The following is a 19,783-nucleotide window of genomic DNA, read 5'->3' on the forward strand; positions in this document are numbered from 1 at the left end:
ACCGTGGACGCTGGTAAGGCTATTTCATTTTGTCACTGGGAAATAGATATTCATAGGTCACCATGGCCAAGCATGCATGTGTTTTTAATAGGAAGAGGGAATTAAGTCATTGCGGACATATCTGGAAGTGGCTTATCTCTCCTGCAAGCAAAAATATCAGACATGTTTAAATGCAACTGCCTCATCTTTGCCTATCCTGACATCACCTGTCAGGAAGGAGTTGAGAGGCCACTATTAGATGGTCAGCTGGTCCTGTCAAAATCAGCAGGTTTGGCTGACAATTTATTATTTATGGCCAGTTTAAAGAGGACCTATGTACTCTTAATAAAAAATAAAAAAAAACACCCTACTCTGGAGATATATTGCTTATTAGCCCTTCTAGCGACATTATATGTGTGCAGTGTGTGCGCACTGTACTAGGACAAAGGGCGTGCATACTTAATGGCCGGAGTGTATATTCTGCATAATATAAACAGATAAGTGATCAACCCCCCTCACCTCTCTTTGCATGCCACTAAACTGTTCGTTTGTTTTTTTCAGTGACCACAGGTTTACTTTGTCTTCTTGATGAAAGAAACAAGAAGGAACTTTGGGTCTTATTATAGCCAGACCATATACCTACTGCAGAAAATAATGGTTATGAGGTCATTGATATGTCTGACACAGATATTTATGTATGTATATATATATATATATATATATATATATGTATCTAATAAGAAAAAATCAGTATGCGGCTTGCAATTATTAATGGTAGAAGAACATCGCTACTATCAGTAGTACAGTACAGGTAATGCATTAAACTGCCCAAAAAAAAAGTTGAACATATGGATCAAAATTGTATACATTAAAATAGTTAAACGAAACATTCAGGTCATGATATTATTTTGCATATCATGTCTTTTGACCTGAGACCTCTTGCAAAAATATGCATTTCCTAGTAACACCAATCCTGTGGGTAAATATATTTTATTAGTACTATTAAAGAAAATAACTGCATATATAACAAGCATATATATTGAACATGTTTCCAGCACTTCTGCCTTCCTAAATTATTTTTATTTATTGTTATATGTATTGGCCCACTCCATACGTTATTTATTAATGTTTTATTCTATTTTTTGTATATTTTTACATATATCCTTAAATGATCAGGATAAGTTTAATACACACTGGTTTAATAACTACATTTGTTTTTGGTATGTGCACATTTGGTGTCAGTTTTTATAAAAATATTTAATTCATTTTATTCATGCACTTAGCTCTTTAATAAAACAATGTAGGTGTTCAGTGAATGCTCTTCTATAATCAGGTGATGCTTTCCAATCTTTAAAGGCTATGAGACATTCTATTTTATTTTTATAATTTTATTTAATTTTTATCATTAGTTTTTTGCAATGCTTAACTTTGATTTGGGAAAGCAGCAGTAGCTGTAAAAAAAAAGGAGCTCGCTCGTGGTAACTGTAATTCTGCATCTTGCTATGGGCAGTAATGCAGAAGCAGACATTTGTTTTAATACAAAGCTAGTAAAATTATGCCTCCAATGGTGTCAATAGCCTTTAAGAAAATAGCCTTAAAAGGGAGGAGTTATTAAGCCATGTGGCTGCACAGCTTTAAATGGAAATTCTTGGTAGTGAAATGGGGGTCCTTGGCATTTGCAAAGTTTGTTCCTTTCTAATGTCAGCCCTATAAATATATAACAGCCGAAGTGTACAGAGAAAGAGGAGAGCAGAGCACCCATAGCAGATTCTGCAGAGAAGGGTGAAATGATACACACATCAGTGTCTGTTATCCCAAGTGAAAAAGCATGCTGTGCTATTATTCCCGTCAAAACGTCAAACAATACGATAAAGCCCAGTGGACCCCATCAAATCAATGGCATCTGTTGGACACAGTTGTTGTCCATTGTTTGACTGGTAAGGCTCCTGCACCACTTTAATAGTTTCTGTTGTAACAGAAGCCATGTTGGCAGTGGAAACAGGGCCTAACTCCAACTGCTGAAAATAAAATTACAGGAATACAAATACAATGATGACAACATCAGCTGACAAATCTGAAAAAAGATTTACTGGTACAGAAAGCATATCAGGACAATGTTCATTGCTGGCCATATTTGGCTACTTAGAAAATTTTAGACAAGTACAGCACCAGGGCCCAGAAAGTTCAGTTTAAGCCATTGTGTTTTTGGGTACTGATGTACCTAATGTCTGAAAGTATTTCTTCTGAAGAAAGAAATGTCACAGCACTGAACGCGAACGACAATTGGAGTATCTTGGGGGCAGAGTCTCTTTAGAGGTTTTTACTGAGGTTATTGATATTGCAGACTTTTTCCTAAACTGGTTTCTCACCTTGCCCCGAAATTCTTCAGAAGCATAGTAATAAACAAAAGGATCCACACAGCTATTTAAGGTGCTCACGGTTAGGCACACCATATAGACTGCATAAAGGTCATTCTGCCTTTCAAAGCAGTGCTCTGAGTAATGCATCAAAAGGACCACATTGCTTGGTGTCAAGAAAACGATCACTATGAACAACACCAATACACTTAGTTTTACAGCATAGGTGTATTTTTCTCCGCTTAGTATCAGTTCTCGAATGACTGCGATGTAACTGAATACAATAATTACCAGTGGCAAAATAAAGCACAATACAATGACGGACATGAAATAATAAAACAGATACTTTGCTTGCTCTTGTTCTGGAAGTGCATCATGACACAATATGAGGTCAGAGTCAAGGAGGCGGTAAGATTGTTGCATGGTGGCCAGAGGGATGGTGGATAACATAGCAATTAGCCAGCAAACAGAACACATTCCAGTTGCAAAAATGGTGCTTCTAAATGTTCTAGAGAAAAAAGGATGCACCACAGCCAGATAACGGTCAACACTGATACTCGTGAGAAGCAAAGCTGAGCAATACATGTTTCCATAGAAGAAGCTTGTCATGGCCCTACACATCAGCTCACCAAAAATCCAGTTGTTTCCCAAATAATAATAAAATATTTTAAAGGGAAGAACCAGAATGAGCAAGAGGTCTGCCACTGCCAAATTCATAAAGAATACTGTAGATGTCATTTTTTTTACTTTTGTTGCTAAAACCCACAGGGCAAGGCCATTGGCTGGTAGTCCCACAATGAATATAACAGTGTAGATAGACGGTATGAGCACAACCGTAATAGAACTTTTCAGGTGATCTTTCGTTGATGCAGAAATTTGCAGGAATGTATCATTCAATTCTCCTTTGAAGGACCGTGGTTGTAGACATAATAGGGTGTCGGATGTGTTTGTTTCATCAGAATAATCTGGAATATGAAGCAAACTGTTAGATCTATGAATAACTCGGCTGCTCAGTCGAACAATACTGTTGAAGCTATCTATATCTAAAAAATTTAGGGTATGTACAATAAAAATATTATACAGACATACATGTATATAATTTATTTCCAAAAAACACACTTCCCATGGTACCCAATAGCTAGGACTTGAAGGTGGCATATGATGCATGATTAATTGTCATGTCATATAGTGGCACCTCATCCCAATGGATGAAGTTGGGATGAGGTATACACGCAACATATGTTAGCCAAATGGAAATAACTTAGCAAATTCAACCTACTGTCTTTCAGCTTTGACCAGCCTTTTCTTTTCAATGTTGTTATTGCTCTTTTTTTAGTATGTTTTCTACCAGTTTGTATATTAAAATATTTACCTCAATCACCCACAGCTCCTGGTCTGACACCTTCCAGTTCCTGCTCAGCACCAAAATTTCCACTGGACACCATTGGGGCAGGTCCTTCTGAAATGGCACATCAACAGGAAGTAGGGGTGATGAGCAGGGACCAGGATACATCAGACAGGTGGCTGCAGTCGTTTTTTTTTTGTTTGTTTTTTTAAACATTTAGCACACCTCCAGCAAAATTTTTAAAAATTGCCTTCGTTAAACAAACCATTTATATGGGGTTTTTCTATTTGTGGTTTTCACCCTTTACATTTCAGTGTTTAAAGTATGTAAGACAACGGTGACAGATCAATAATGTGCTCTGTAAAATTCTCTGTTACAATGCAAATCCCATAATGGCAGATTTCCCAGGATTATGATCTCAGGTTGACCATATTGAAGATGTAAGAATCGTGATAGGTTGTCTGTAACTTGCTTTGCAGCGGTGGTATTCAGCTGCTTCTCTCCAGTTCTCCCAAACAGGTTGTCAAAATAACAGAATGTTTACAACCCACTTACAAATGAAAAAAATCAGCTACCAGTAATGTAAAAAGCCCTTGAATACCTGCACCTCTGCTTAGTGCTTCCTGTGAGATGCCTACATCCTTCCCCAGGAAGCAGGCCTAGCCAGGAGAGCCCAAAGCTGCATTACAGGAATGGGGACAGGTGAGTATCAGAATGTAGTATTGTAATTTTAAGGGGCACAGTATTTATATGAAAATAATTTTTTTTTTTCTTTTGTGAGTTTGGACAGAGTATCATTTATTTTAGGGGGAACTGTGTGTATTATAATTAAAATCAGGAGCTGCAGTGTGTTTATTTCAGGAAGCAAAGCATGTATTATAATTATAAGAAAAGACAACATGTATCATTATAATATTACTAGCTGAGTACCCGGCGTTGCCCGATTTTTCCTTCCTAATCCTTGTTGGGGAGGAAAATCACTTGACTTCATATCCCGTCCTCATATATTGTTGTCATATCCCAACCCCATATCCCATCCTCATATCCAGACCTACTATTTGTTGTTGACATATAAGTAACGTGTGCCAAATTTCATTTCACATTGAGTTTTGTGTGTGTGTATGTATATATATATATATATATATATATATATATATATATATATATATATATACTAGCGGAGTACCCGGCGTTGCCCGGTTTTTCCTTCCTAATCCTTGTTGGGGAGGAAAATCACTTGACTTCTTATCCCGTCCTCATATATTGTTGTCATATCCCAACCCCATATCCCATCCTCATATCCAGACCTACTATCCTGACCTCCTATTCAGACCTCCTATCCCGACCTCCCATCCCGTCCTCCCATCCCATCCTCCCATCCAGACCTCCTATCCCATCCTATCTCGACCTCCTATCCCGACCCATAATATGTGTATCAGGTATTGAAATATCTCCAGCTGTACACAAGTTATGTGGGAACATACATTTCCCATTGATTTGTATGGGACGTTAAACAAAAACCCTGAACCTCACAAATAGAAGCAGTTAAGGGTTAAATTAACTATCCTATATTTTAAGTGGACATATAAGTAACATGTGACCAAGTATTATCGAAATATCTCCAGCCATTTGGAAGTTATGCAGTAACATATATTTCCCATAGACATAGTATGGGACTTTAAATAAAAACCCCAACCCTGGCAAATGGGGGTGAGTAAGGGTTAAATTACCTATCCTATGTTTGTTGTTGACATATAAGTAACGTGTGTCAAGTTTCATGTTAATATCTTTAGCCATTTGGACGTGAGGCTGGAACATACATACATTGAGTTTTATATATATATAGATAGATAGATAACTAGCTGAGTACCCGGCGTTGCCTGGTTTTTCCTTCCTAATCCTTGTTGGCGAGGAAAATCAACAAAGGAGGAAGCTTTTGACTTCATATTCCATCCTTATATATTGTTGTCATATCCCAACCCCATATCCCGTCCCCATATCTCAACCTCATATCCTATCCTCATATCCCGACCTCCTATCCCAACCTCCTATCCAGTCCTCCTTTCCTGTCCTCCTATCCCATCCTCATATGCTATCCTCATATCTGTCCTTATGTCCCATCGTCATATCCTGTCCTTTACATACATTTCCTGTAGATTTGCATGGGACCTTAAACAAAAAACCCTGACCCTCACAAATGGGGGTAGTTAAGGATTAAATTAACTATCCTATATTAAGTAACATGTGACCAAGTATTATCAAAATATCTCCAGCCGTTTGGAAGTAACATATATTTCCCATAGAAATGGGACTTTAAACAAAACCCCGCCCCTGGCAAATGGGGGTGAGTAAGGGTTAAATTACCTATCCTATGTTTGTTGTTGACATATAAGTAACATGTGTGCCAAGTTTCATGTTAATATCTTTAGCCGTTGGGACGTGATGCTGGAACATGCACACATTTCGGGAGATTTATCAAAACCTGTGCAGAGGAAAAGTTGTCCAATTGCCCATAGCAACCAATCAGATCGCTTCTTTCATTTTTCACAGGCCTTCCTAAAAATGAAAGAAGCAATCTGATTGGTTGCTATGGGCAAGTTTTCCTCTGCACAGGTTTTGATAAATCTCCCCCATTGGGTTTTTATATATATATATATATATATATATATATATATATATATATATATATATATATATGATAGATAAAAGGACATACATACAATAGAGACCAACCATGAGGCTGCTGTAGAGCCCTTACAGAGAAGGGGCCCAGCAATAGTTAGTATCATTCATTTTGCTGCTAGTAAGAAAATAAAAAACTGTTCAGAACTTCTTTCCCCCGTTAACAAATTGTCAGAAAATAAAGGGATGGGGATATTGACCAATAAGTCATGAAGAAGTAAAGAATGGAACAACAGGCCTGACTGTACATGTGCAAAATATGATGGCACAGTAGTGTGGTAGAGGGTGGGATGCCGGGTAGATGGCATTAACCCCTTGTATTCGTGACACCAGGGCGTTGTTTATCCTCAATACCACCCGAAGGTATACCGCTGGATCCTGGGCTACGCACGGGGACCATAATGACTCTGACACCAAGTTACGGACAATGGTAGCTTTATTGAGTGACAGATGGAACAGTCCATACAGTTCAGCCAGGCCCATGGAGGTGACCAGCGACTTCTGAGACCTTAAGGGCTTGCTGGGACTTGCAGACAATTTTAGTGCAGGCCACTCTTACGTGACAATAGATGACTGTGACTGACTTGACTTGAGACTGATAAGCTTTGGCTGTAGCTTACTTGTAGACTTGAAGGCTTCTGGCTGCAGGACGGACTTGAGGCCTCCTATAGACTCCAAACACACTCTAGGACTTGACTGCACTGGACCTCAGCAAAGACTTAACGGTAAATCAAGAGCATAAGAGCACGAGAGCTAGCTCCACCCAGGGCTTATACAGGAACCTACCATGCTTTTATATGTCGGGGCCATCGCATTAACTGCTATCCGACAGCGCAAAATGCTTAAGCTGCTGTCGGATGGCAGTTTAAGCATCCCGGGCAGGTTCGCTTACCTATTCCCGCTGCTCCGGGTCCACTTCCCGATCCTCCGGCGTCTTCTGTATCTTCTCCGGGGTCCGGGCCTCGCTTTCTAGCGTCGTTATTACGTCACTACGCACGCCGTGCCAGCGCAGCAGCGTAATAACGTCACCAGAAAGCGAGGCCCGGACCCTGCAGAAGATGCGGAAGAAGCCGGAAGATCGTGAAGAAGACAGCGGAGCAGCGGTACAGCATCGGGAGCCCCTGGGACAGCATCGGGAGCGGTGAGGACGTGGTCCGGAGCGGCGGGGACAGGTGAGTACAGCTTCCTATATTTACATTGCACGGATCCCTCAACATACGATGGATTCGACAAACTATGGGTCGTTTGGAATGAATTACCATCGTATGTTGAGGGACCACTGTACAGTCATGGCCGTAAATGGCACCAAGAAAATTGAAGTATTTCTCACAGAAAAGGATTACAGTAACACGTTTTTCTATACACATGTTTATTCCCTTTGTGTGTATTGGAAGTAAACCTCAAAAGGGAGGAAAAAAAGCTAATTGGACATAATGTCACACCAAACTACAAAAATGGTTTGGACAACTTAATATTTGGTTGCACACCCTTCGGAAAAAATTTAAGAAATCAGTCACTTCCTATAACCATCAATAAGCTTCTTACACCTCTCAGCTGGAATGTTGGACCACTCTTCCTTTGCAAACTGCTCCAGGTCTCTCTTATTGGAGGACGCCTTTTCCCAAAAGCTATTTTAAGATGTCTCCACAGGTGTTCAATGGGATTTAGATCTGGACTCATTGCTGGCCACTTCAGAACTCTCTAGCGCTTTGTAGCCATCCATTTTTGGGTGCTTTTTGATGTATGTTTGGGGTCATTGTCCTGCTGGAAGACCCAAGATCTCGGACACAAACCCAGCTTTCTGACACTGGGCTGTACAGTGCGACCCAAAAGCCGTTGGTAATCCTCAGATTTCATGATGCCTTGCACACATTTAAGGCACCCAGTGCCAGAGGCAGCAAAACTACCTCAAAACATCAGTGAACCTCCACCATATTTCACTGTAGGTACTGTGTTCTTTTCTTTGTAGGCCTCATTCCATTTTCGGTAAACAGTAGAATGATGTGCGTTACCAAAAGGATTTATCTTGGTCTCATCTGTCCACAAGATGTTTTCCCAGAAGGATTTTGGCTTACTCAAGAATTTTGGCAAAATGTAGTCTTGCTTTTTTATGTCTCTGTGTCAGCAGTGGGGTCCTCCTGGGTGTCCTGCCATAGCATTTCATTTCATGTACCATCAATTTTGACTGAAAGTTTGTGCTCACACTCATGCTCCCTGAGCCTGCTGGACAGCTTGAATATATTTTGGAACTTGTTTGAGGATGCTTATCCACCATCCGGAATATCCTGCGTTGACACCTTTCATCAATTTTTCTCTTCCAGGGAGATTAGCTACAGTGCCATGGGTTGTAAACTTCTTTATAAAGGCATATCTAGATCTCTGGAGATGGACTTGTAACCTTGAGATTGATGTTTTTTCCACAATTTTGGTTTTCAAGTCCTTAGACAGTTCTCTTCTCTTTCTGTCGTCCATGCTTAGTGTGGCACACACAATGCAAAGTGAACTTCACTCCTTTTTATCTGCTTTCAGGTGTGATTTTTATATTGCCCACACCTGTTACCCCAGGTGAGTTTAACCCCTTAAGGACCAGGCCATTTTACACCTTAGTGGTCAGATGTTCAAAAAACGCTCTGGTCCTGTCATTTTAAACATTAATAACTCTGGAATGCTTTTAGTTATCATTCTGATTCCGATTGTCTTTTCGTGACATATTCTACTTTAACATGGTGGTAAATTTTTGTGGTAACTTGCATCCTTTCTTGGTGAAAAATCCCAAAATTTGATGAAAAAGTTGAAAATTTTGCATTTTTCTAACTTTGAAGCTCTCTGCTTGTAAGGAGAATGGATATTCCAAATAATTTTTTTTTATTCACATATACAATATGTCTACTTTATGTTTGCATCATAAAATTGACAAGTTTTTACTTTTGGAAGACACCATAGGGCTTCAAAGTTCAGCAGCAATTTTCCAATTTTTCACAAAATTTTCAAACTCTCCTTCCCTCCCCCGTTGGCCGGCCCACTTGGCCAGGTTCATGATTCTAGCCACCAGGACAATCATACCCAGACTGTGGAAATCATCCTCCCCTCCCTCGCTCTCCTCCTGGTTCCAAGAGCTGTCCCACCTTCACAGGATGGAAGAATTACTAGCAGACTCTTGGAAGCAAATAGACAGACACTTCCTCATTTGGGGTCCATGGATTGCATTTCTGTCCACTAACACATACAGAACCTTACATGTAGACGCCCCAGTTCTATAGGTCCTAGGGCACCTCGGACATGTGCCCTTACCTCCGGTGTCAGCCCGCCGCGGGATTGAGGTCTCCCCTGGACGCCCTGCGGAAAGTCCGCCTATCTACAAGCCTGATCTTACCTACCCTACTAATCCCTACTTCTCCCACCCCCTATATTCTCTCTTGCCCTCCCCTTCTCCCTTTTTTTTTTTTTTGCCTCTTCTACCCTCCTTCTTTTCCTGCTATTTCTGTGATACTACTGGAGTTACCGGAGCTCCCTGCACTGCCATGGCAAGTTCACATGGACAGCTTGATGTCTCCAAGCTCTTCCTGACACAGCCAACCTGTCCAATTACTGTCTATGTTTTCTACGTTTGTGTTCTTGGTTCATTGATTATAACTGTTGAGTTTACCATGACCGTGCTCCCTGGCGTACTTGCGCCCCTTTTTTTTTTACCGCCTAATGCTATCTGCTTCGGTACCATGTTTTGTTCTTCTGTTTGCGAAAATATATATGATAAAACTTTATTATGAAAAAAAAAAAATTCAAACTCACAATTTTTCAGGGACCAGTTCAGGTTTGAAGTAGATTTGAAGGGTCTTCATATTAGAAATACCCCATAAAAGACCCCATTATAAAAACTGCACCCCCCAAAGTATTCAAAATGACATTCAGTCAGCGTTTTAACCCTTTAGGTGTTTCACAGGAATAGCAGCAAAGTGAAGGAGAAAATTCACAATCTTCATTTTTTACACTTGCATGTTCTTGTAATTTTTGAATTTTTACAAGGGGTAAAAGGAGAAAATGTATGCTTGTTTTTGTAGCCCAATTTCTCTCGAGTAAGCACATACCTCATATGTCTATGTAAAGTGTTCGGCGGGCGCAGTAGACGGCTCAGAAGCGAAGGAGCGACAAGGGGATTTTGGAGAGTACGTTTTTCTGAAATGGTTTTTGGGGGGCATGTTGCATTTAGGAAGCCCCTATGGTGCCAGAACAGCAAAAAAAAACACATGGCATACCATTTTGGAAACTAGACCCCTTGAGGAGCATAACAAGGCATTAAGTGAGCCTTAATACCCCACAGGTGTTTCACGAGTTTTGCATATGTAAAAAAACATATTTTTTTCACTAAAATGTGTTTCCCCCCAAATTTCACATTTTTTCAAGGGTTAATAGCAGAGAATACCCCCCAAAATGTGTAACCCCATCTCTTCTGAGTATGGAGGTACCCCATAAGTTGACCTGAAGTGTACTACGGGCGGACTACAATGCTCAGAAGAGGAGTCATATTTGGCTTTTTGAGAGCAAATTTAGCTCGGGAGGGCATGTCGCATTTAGGAAGCCCCTATGGTGCCAGAACAGCAAAAAAAAAAAACACATGGCATACCATTTTGGAAACTAGACCCCTTAAGGAACGTAACGTGAGCCTTAATACCCCACAGGGGTTTCACGACTTTTGCATATGTAAAAAAAAATTTCACTAAAATGTGTTTCCCCCCAAATTTCACATTTTTGCAAGGGTTAATAGCAGAAAATACCCCCAAAAATTTGTAACCCCATCTCTTCTGAGTATGGAGGTACCCCATAAGTGGACCTAAAGTGCACTGCATTATCTGCATAATGCAGGAATTTCCGAATGGCCTTGAACCGCCTCCATGTCATCGCCATACTGAAAAGCGGGGTCTGATAGAGGACGTCCCCGCTCCAGTAATGATGAGCACTTGGTTATTTGACCAGGCCCATATGCAGCGAGAGGCCCCAAAATGTCCTCATTTCCACTGCATCAATGGTGCGCCATTGATTGGGCCTGGCCAAAAACGAATCGGGGTGGTGGGCAATGAACTGCTGGGCATACAAGTTCGTTTGCTCCACCATGTGATTGACCAGGTTGTCACTGAAAAAAAACTTTAAAAAGTCCAGATCAGTGAAGCCAGCATGGTCAATCCGGATCCCTGAGTCGCCAACAAACTCTGGAATCCTCGGAAATGGCTGATAACCCTCTGGGGGGCTCCGGTGCACTTGTCTGGGGGGGCCGGACTCCTATTACGAGCGGCATTGCCACTCGTACTAGTGTTGGCCACTGGGTCACTCTCATGGGGGGGTGCGTGGCCTCGCCTGGTGGCATCTCCGCCGCCGTACAGGGGACTCATCATCACTACTAGATGATGAGGAGGACGAGAAAGAACACAAAAATGTAGAATCGTCCTTGTCCTCACTGGCAGATTCAGAGTCGGAGGCTAAAAAAAGCGTAAGCCTCCGCTGCCGAAAATGCCTGGCGGGCCATCGCCTTTTTTCTACGGTGGCGGGGGGGGGGGGGGGGGCAGGCGGGGAAGTATGTAGTGTGTGGTGCTTGGTGCTTGTAAAAAGTGTACAACAGTAATAGAAGAAAAAAAAGCTGCGGCCCCCCCCAAAAAAGGGTTGGTGCACGCAGCTCCCTGAACCCCTTATAGGACCCGGAGTCCGGGTTCAGCCCCTAATAGGTCCGGGGACTTTTTTTTTTTTTACTTTATTAACTCCTACCTGTCCCTGCAATCCGCTGTCCCTATTCTAAGGCTGGTGAGGGGGCTCCGGAGCTCCGAGGGGGGATCCACGGTCTTCTCCTCACTGCTGCACCCACTGACTGAACACAGAGAGCGGATGCAGCAGCGGGAAGGGACCGTTAACCCCTCCTCTGCCGCTCTACTATTGGTCAGACAATCGCCGGCCAAAAGTAGCGTTGCTGGGGAGGTGACAGTATTGTACACCGCCGATCACCATCTGGTTCCGGGTTATTGGGTCACCACTGCCCCGAATTTCCGGAATCACCGTAGATGGCCCGCGCGATTTCGGCGTTTGCCTCGGACGCCTGCTGAACGATTTCAGCGTTTGCCTCAGACGCCTGCTGAACGATTTCAGCAGGCGTCCAGTTTCGCAACCTGCCCGGCGCGCGGCGGGATGCGAAATTCGCCAGGATGTATGAGTACGTGCCTGGTCCTTAAGACCCAGGGCGCAGGGACGTACTCATACATGCCTGGTCCTTAAGAGGTTAAAGGAGCATCACATGCTTGAAACAATCAAATTTTTCCACAATTTTGAAAGTGTGCCAATAATTTTGTCCAGCCCATTTTTGGAGTTTGGTGTGACAGTATGTCCAATTTAGTTTTTTTTTTTCCTCCCTTTTTTGGTTTGGTTCCAATACACACAAAGGGAATAAACACATGTATAGCAAAACATGTGGTACTGAAATCCTTTTCTTGCGAAATACTTAATTTTTCTTTTTAAATTGCAGGGGTGCCAACATTTACAGCCATGACTGTTTGGGGGAGACTTGGAGGGGTCCAATAGGTCACCCTTAGGCCTCATGGTCACTAATACCTCACGGGGTTACACTCACATGACAACTGGTGATCACATGTTAACATTTCTTAAAGCAATAACACTCTTATATACATTTTGCAGTATAACGAATGGCAGGAAATATATATATATATATATACACACACACACACATAAGGGGACAGGTGTTGGGGGCCCAGGGGACACTGCAGGGAGGATGCCTGACAGGGCAGCAAGAGGAACAGGGGTATAACTCCTGTACTGAGCCACGACAGTAGAAGGCCCATTTCTTTGCTATGGGGCCCTCATTCACCTGTGTATACCATTGTTCAGGGGGACCAGTGTTTATTATAACTCATTTAAGTCAGGGAGCAAATGATGTATTTCAACTAATATCAGGTGGCATGGGGTGCATTGTAAAGAATTTAATGCATTGTGCTATTTTTTGCAAAGTTCAGCTTGTGGCATCATTGTATTCAGGGGGCACTGTGTGGAACATTGTATAGCATTGTGATGATGATGCGGAGGACCTACTGAAAATGTAATGTGCCAAGGATATCTAGCTGGCAAACTTCATCTAAACCATGATGACTTCTAGCTCGAGAAAAAAAAGAAACAACTACAGAAAAGACATTATCTGTGTGTCACAATGTGATTGTGTAATCTACCTGACAGTATCCCACTGCCAATTTGTGTTTACTTTTTGTGTAAATTGCATGAAAATAATGTGTGAAACAACAACTACTAGCATACCCTTACCATTGCTCAACTTAAACTGGAGCTGTAGTATTACTTGGTCAAAATTTCTGAAGTGAGAAAACTGGACATGGCAATAACTGTATTTTTGCCATGAATTCGAAAGCAATGGGGCTAATCTGGATCCTGGCTCCTACCTGGAAACATGGCAATAAGTGTCACTTTTTTCCATCACATTTGAAAATTTACAAAGAAAAAAATTTATAGAATCATATGTGGATTTCTGATATGTAAATGAAACCTTATATTACCAGCATTATTCCATCCCCTGCTCAGTCAGTCCCCCTGTTATTGCCTCAGGCCTTAAAGGAGTACTGTGGTGCCAAACTATTTATCCCCTATCCAAAGAATATGGGATAAGTGTCTGATCGCTGGGATTACGATATCTTGCCCAGCACCCCAGTCTTCTTGTGCATGGAGTGATCTCCGCTCCATGCAAGGAGACCGCGCCCCCCCTGCACGAAGTGGTGGTCAACACGCCCTCCTCACGTATCTCTATAAGATACCCAAATGCTGTATCTCTGGCTCTCCTATAGAGATGCATGGAGGGGGGGGGGGGGGGGGGGGTTGACACTGCTCCGATCATGGGAAGAGCAGGGCATTGGACAGGAGATCACAGGGGCCAACGGTCGGACTCCCCATGATCACACATCCTTTGCATAGGGGATAAATTGTTTAGCATGACAGTATTCCTTTAAAAACATTCACACTTAGCCAATTGTGTTTTTTCAACAAAGGGAGGAAGACAAGCCGCTGCCAGATATCTCCAATATACCGAGGGAGAGTTATCATAACAAGTGTAGAGGAAGAGGGGTGCAGTTGCTCCTAGCAGCCAATCAGGTCTCTTCTTTCAATTTTCAGAGGCCTTTTTAAAAATGCAAGGAGCGATCTAATTAGTTGCTATGAGCAACTGCACCATTCTTCCTCTACGCAGGTTGTGATAACTCATCCCCTTTATTCTTCAGTACAAATGAGAGACATGTACACCATTAATAACAAGCTCACATTATAACTAATAAAAGAACAGACTTTTGGCATTTGTAGTTTATATAAAATCATCTAAGGGGGACACACAATTCTTCGGTCACATGTAATGTCCAGAATGTGTTGGGCATACATCTTATTATATTTCTATTAACATTTATAGTTTTTCTTATGCACTTGGATGTATGGCCTTTTATGTGTTTCACTTGCACAACTTCAGTAGCTGCAATCCTAGAGATATTGCATGTATGCATAATATGCTTATACTATAATTCTGTGCATAAACAAATCATATACAGTTAGGATTTAATGAGCAGAATGATCATGTAGTCATAGACTATTTCTGTATCATATCCGATATCATACAATACCTATACAGTGAAGGATTACATTAATGACATGTATTACCAAAAGCCATACATACCATCATATTCTTGTGTGGCTAGAGTTTCAGCCCATAAAGCGAGGAGCAGCATGGGGATAGAGATTGACCACAAGCAGCTGGAGAAGCCCATGATGTCAATGAACTGCTAAGAACAAGAAAACTAGGGATATTGCTACACTGACGATTACCCACTTCCTATGTACTTAAACCTAAAAAAAAAGGAGAGGAAACATAACAGTGGCTATAGGGGGGAGGAGAATATATGAAGCAGATGTAGAACATTTCCTATCAAGGTAGAAATGCAAGAACATTTTTATGTCCCTTATTTACCTTTTCCTAAAAGATTCTATGACATTTTCTTCCCAGAGCTGTCTGTATTATGGTATTGTTTGTTCTGTTCCAAAATGGAAGGATGATTTGGATAGGTGCATTTGTTTATTTTAGTGTCTTTAAAGTAATATGCATTCAGCATTAGGCCCTATGGCTCAATGCAACCTCTGAATTATACTGTATGTTGCAGTAATATGCCACCCATGACAGTCTATGAGACCCTGATGTTCCTCTGTATGTCTTTGATTTCAGTTAAAATGTTTCTTTATTTGGTTCTATAGGAGTATTGTGGAGGTAACATATAGCAGCACATGCGGTACCAAAGGCTTCTAGCGTGCTTTACAAAGCAAGGTTCATGGAATCACTACACTTAGAGGATGGTCACCCAGCTTTTTCGCTACACAGAAAATACCCAAATCACAGATATGACAAAAATAATGTTGAAAGAATGTTTGATAAGGCAATATTGTTCATCTTTTAAAAAAAAAAAAAAAAACATTTAAAAAAGTAAAAGTAAATTATATTAATTGATAACATATGTTGCCTTAAAAAAAATCTGGGATCACCTTGTAATTTGTATTTCCAGAAAAAAATACAGACAAAAGTCTAAAAACACGTCAGACTACAGATTAAAGGGGAAAGTACTTGCAGATCTTACCGAGCTGTGGACTTCGCCCAACAAGAGAGTTGCCAACTGTATCAACTGAGAAGATTATAAAACTCCTTCAAGATGGAAATGCAGCACGGAGAGTGGCAACATATGTCGGATAGTCACAGTCAGCTGTGTGTAAAATTAAGTGCAAATATAAAATGGGAAGATTATAAAGAAGAAAAAAATCTATGCAGGTAGATCAAAGAAGATGTCAAACCATCAGGATAGAAACACTCTCTGCTTACAATGAACATAGCCATAGTTCCCCATTCAATTGATAAAGGCTGAAGGAGTGTTCTGGTGCACTTCATTGTGGGGGGGGGGGGGGGGGGGTTACACTGTTGGCCATCACAAAAAAAAAAACATATACATGGCTGATGTATGCCGTTTTATGGCTACACAGTGGCGTACATCTAAAGTGTACATTGTGGAATACTCCAAAAGTATAGGCATACCAATGTGTGGACAGAGCCAAAGTCTGACCACTGCTTAATGAGACAACACAGGCATCCTGCTTCTTTCTGTGCCATATATATTATCATTCTTTAGCAAGCATCCTATGGTGATAACACACAATGAGTAAGTCAGGAAACCACTGACACTTTCTCCTGACTCATTATATCCAACGGCCAAGAAAAGGCAAACAAATCCTTCACCAGACCACTTTGTTTATTTATGCCTTCCCCCATTCCTGCTTCAACATGGATGAGCTACAAGTTTATCCATACGATCACTTAATAACAGACACCCGAGGAGTCCAATGCACAAATAACAGGACCTGTACATGAGACTCTTCAGACTACTCTATGTTTTCTGATATAACTCCTTCGGTTATTAAAAATTACTCTATTATTTTGAAGTCTAATACACAAATATAGATCAAAATACACACAACTGAACACTTTTTATTAAAAAAAACATTTTTTATATTGATATGCAGTATAAGCATAAACAGCAAATGGATGTGGCAATATCAATATGTGTACGTCTTTCTATTTTTTCTATTTCCAAACAAAAGGTCGTTGTAAGAGGAAAAGTGTGAACCTAATATACTTTAGTACATACTTACAGACCAGGAGGCTATTATTAGGCACCTAGCTGCCATGGCAACCCACCAGCACCCTATGTTGTGGTGGAGGTAACGGTCTTGTAGAGGCAGCACCTAACTGGAAAAACTGGAGGTTTCTCCAGTTCCAGCCGTTGCAGCAGGAGTTCAGCTGTAAATAGGCAAGTGAACATTTGCTACACCCAAGATAAGACACCTGTACAATGCTCAAAATAGGTTGTGGCATAAAAGCGGAGGCATGGTCTAAAGCCTGTTAGTGACCCCTCCATACTGACAAACACTGCATTGCATGGAATTCAAGAAACAGTGACCAGCGGCGGCTCCTGTGGGCCCGGACTCCTCCTGCTTTTTCTATATTTCATATTTCCTTACCTGGCAACGCTCGGCAGGCTCAGGTGATGCGTCGGGTCATGTGGGCTGTGACGAGTGACGTCTCCTGCGGCTCCTCAGCACAGTGTCAGGGGCGTCACTCATTTCCTGCAGGGCACAGTTTTCTTCATTACACCCCAGCACTGCAGGAAATGATGAGTGACGTCCCTGACGCTGTGCAGAGGAGCCGCAGGAGACGTCACTCGTCACAGCCCACATGACCCGACGCATTACCTGAGCCTGCCGAGCATGGCCAGGTAAGGAAATATGAAAAATAGAAAACAGCAGGAGGAGGGGGGAGCAATGAGCAGGGGAGGAGTATGAGTAGCGGAGGATGATGAGGCAGAGGGGGGGGGTAATGTGATGAGCATGGAGGGAATGATGAGCAGGGGGGTTAATGATGAGCGGGGGGGGGGTGATGAGCGGGGGGGGGTGATGAGCGGGGTGGAGAATGATGAGCGGGAGGGAGAATGATGAGCAGGAGGGAGAATGATGAGCAGGAGGGAGAATGATGAGCGGGGGGTAATGATGAGCAGGGGGGTGGAATGATGAGCAGGGGGGAGAATGATGAGCAGGGGAAAACATGGGAAAGGAGGCGGGGGGGTTAAATATGGCACAGGGGCTGATAAAAGGGGGAGGAAGGAGGGGGGCAAACTGAGGATCAAGGGGAATCAAAATTGGGGGGGGGGGGGATGATGAGGCATATAGTTCAGAGCTATAGTCATTTATTTTGCATTCATTTTTTTCCCCTCAAATTTTCCTGTGAAAATGAGGGTGCGTGTTATATGCCAGTGTGTGTTATACGCAGATAAATACTGTAGTTCCCTGTGTAAATCCCTGTGTCCTGAAAGATCTTTTCGGGACACAGGGATGTCCTGGTTACCTTTCTGTGGCCACCCCCCCCCCCCCTTCTCCCCCCAGTGCAATAAAAAAAAGTTTAAATAAACATGTGGTATTGCCATGTGTGGAAATGTCCAAGTTATAAAAAATAATACCTCTAATTAAACCGCACGGTCAATGGCATATGCACAAAAAAATTCCAAAGTCCATAATAGCTTAATTTTGGTCACTTTTATATAATGAAAAAAAAGCTATCAAAAAGTCAGATCAATACAAAAACAATAAAACCGATAAAAACTTCAGATTACGGCACAAAAAATTTGCCCTCATAGCGCCCTGAACGCGGAAAAAAAAAAGTTATAGGGGTCAGAAGATGACAATTTTAAACGTATAAATTTTCTAGTTAGGATTTTTTCCAGAAGTAAGACAAAATCAAACCTATATAAGTAGGGTATCATTTTAACCTCATGGACCTACAGAATAAACAGTCATTTTTACCGAATAATGTACTGGGTAGAAAAGGAAGCCCCCAAAAGTGACAAAATATAGTTTTTTCTTCTATTTTGTCGCACAATTATTTTATTCCCCATTTCGCAGTAGATTTTTGGGTAAAATGACTGATGTCATTACAAAGTAGAATTGGTGGCGCAAAAAAATAAGCCACAATATAGATTTTTAGGTGCAAAATTGAAAGAGTTATGATTTTTTTAAAGAGGAAAAATTGAAGATGCTAAAACGGAAAAACCCTGAATCCTTAAGGGGGTTAAATAAAGGTTTATACCATTGACCGTGGGAATTCTTATATTTTCATTTATTGGACATTTATGTATGTATTTTTAAAAAAAATGGGGAGTAAGGGGAGTGATTTAAAAGGTAGCTCCCACCATCCTATTTTTTTTTCTGTCCCTGCCTATTGCCAATCTATCCCTAACCCCCTCCCTGCTTTTAATTTTTATTTTTACTATATTAAAAATAACTTTTTTTTCTGCCTGGTAGTGTGCTCACTACCAGGCAGACTTCCCCAGCATGCACCACGTTACTGATGCCTGCTGGGGGGGACTTCCGCCCTTAGTTCATCTACACAGGGAGCCTCCAGCTGTTTCACCACTACAACTCCCAGCTTTCCCTGACATCTATTGGCTGTCAGGGCATGCTGGGTGTTGTAGTATTGAAACAGCTGGAGGCACCCTGTGTAGTGTGTAGATAAACTATTAGTTAGTTACAAGCGGCGCTACGGCGCTAGCCCGTTCCCTCCGTCAAATCCCCCCCCTTCCCCGACCCCCCCCCCCCCTGGCTCCATACCCCGTTTCCTCCATCACCCCCCCCCCGCATCCCGCTTACCCCGTTCCCTCCATCACAAACCCCCCTCCTGCATACCCCGTTCCCTCCATCACAAACCCCCCCTCCCGCATACCCCGTTCCCTCCATCACAAACACCCCTCCCGCTCACAGATGGACGAAGGGCCTGATGGGGTACACAGGGAGTACC

At 41.9% G+C, this 19,783-nt stretch overlaps 1 protein-coding gene across 7 annotated transcripts; it reads right to left on the reverse strand.

The window, feature by feature from the left end:
- Nucleotides 1-1,086: 1,086 nt before the first annotated feature.
- On the reverse strand, nucleotides 1,087-17,618 carry F2RL3 (F2R like thrombin or trypsin receptor 3). 7 transcript variants are annotated; one of them, XM_056552069.1, is made up of 4 exons: nucleotides 17,458-17,618; nucleotides 16,026-16,148; nucleotides 15,077-15,179; nucleotides 1,087-3,301 (listed from the first exon to the last, which is right to left on the reverse strand). In XM_056552069.1, the coding sequence occupies exons 3-4, from the start codon at nucleotides 15,165-15,167 to the stop codon at nucleotides 2,238-2,240; spliced, it is 1,155 nt and encodes a 384-aa protein (XP_056408044.1). In that variant the 5' UTR covers nucleotides 15,168-15,179; nucleotides 16,026-16,148; nucleotides 17,458-17,618; the 3' UTR covers nucleotides 1,087-2,237. The 7 variants fall into 7 exon arrangements, with proteins under 7 accessions (XP_056408044.1, XP_056408043.1, XP_056408039.1 ...); XM_056552068.1 differs by having other exon boundaries at nucleotides 15,077-15,182; XM_056552064.1 differs by having other exon boundaries at nucleotides 15,077-15,246.
- Nucleotides 17,619-19,783: the final 2,165 nt, after the last annotated feature.

Source organism: Hyla sarda, chromosome 1 (assembly GCF_029499605.1).
Source record: "Hyla sarda isolate aHylSar1 chromosome 1, aHylSar1.hap1, whole genome shotgun sequence".
NCBI lineage: Eukaryota > Metazoa > Chordata > Amphibia > Anura > Hylidae > Hyla > Hyla sarda.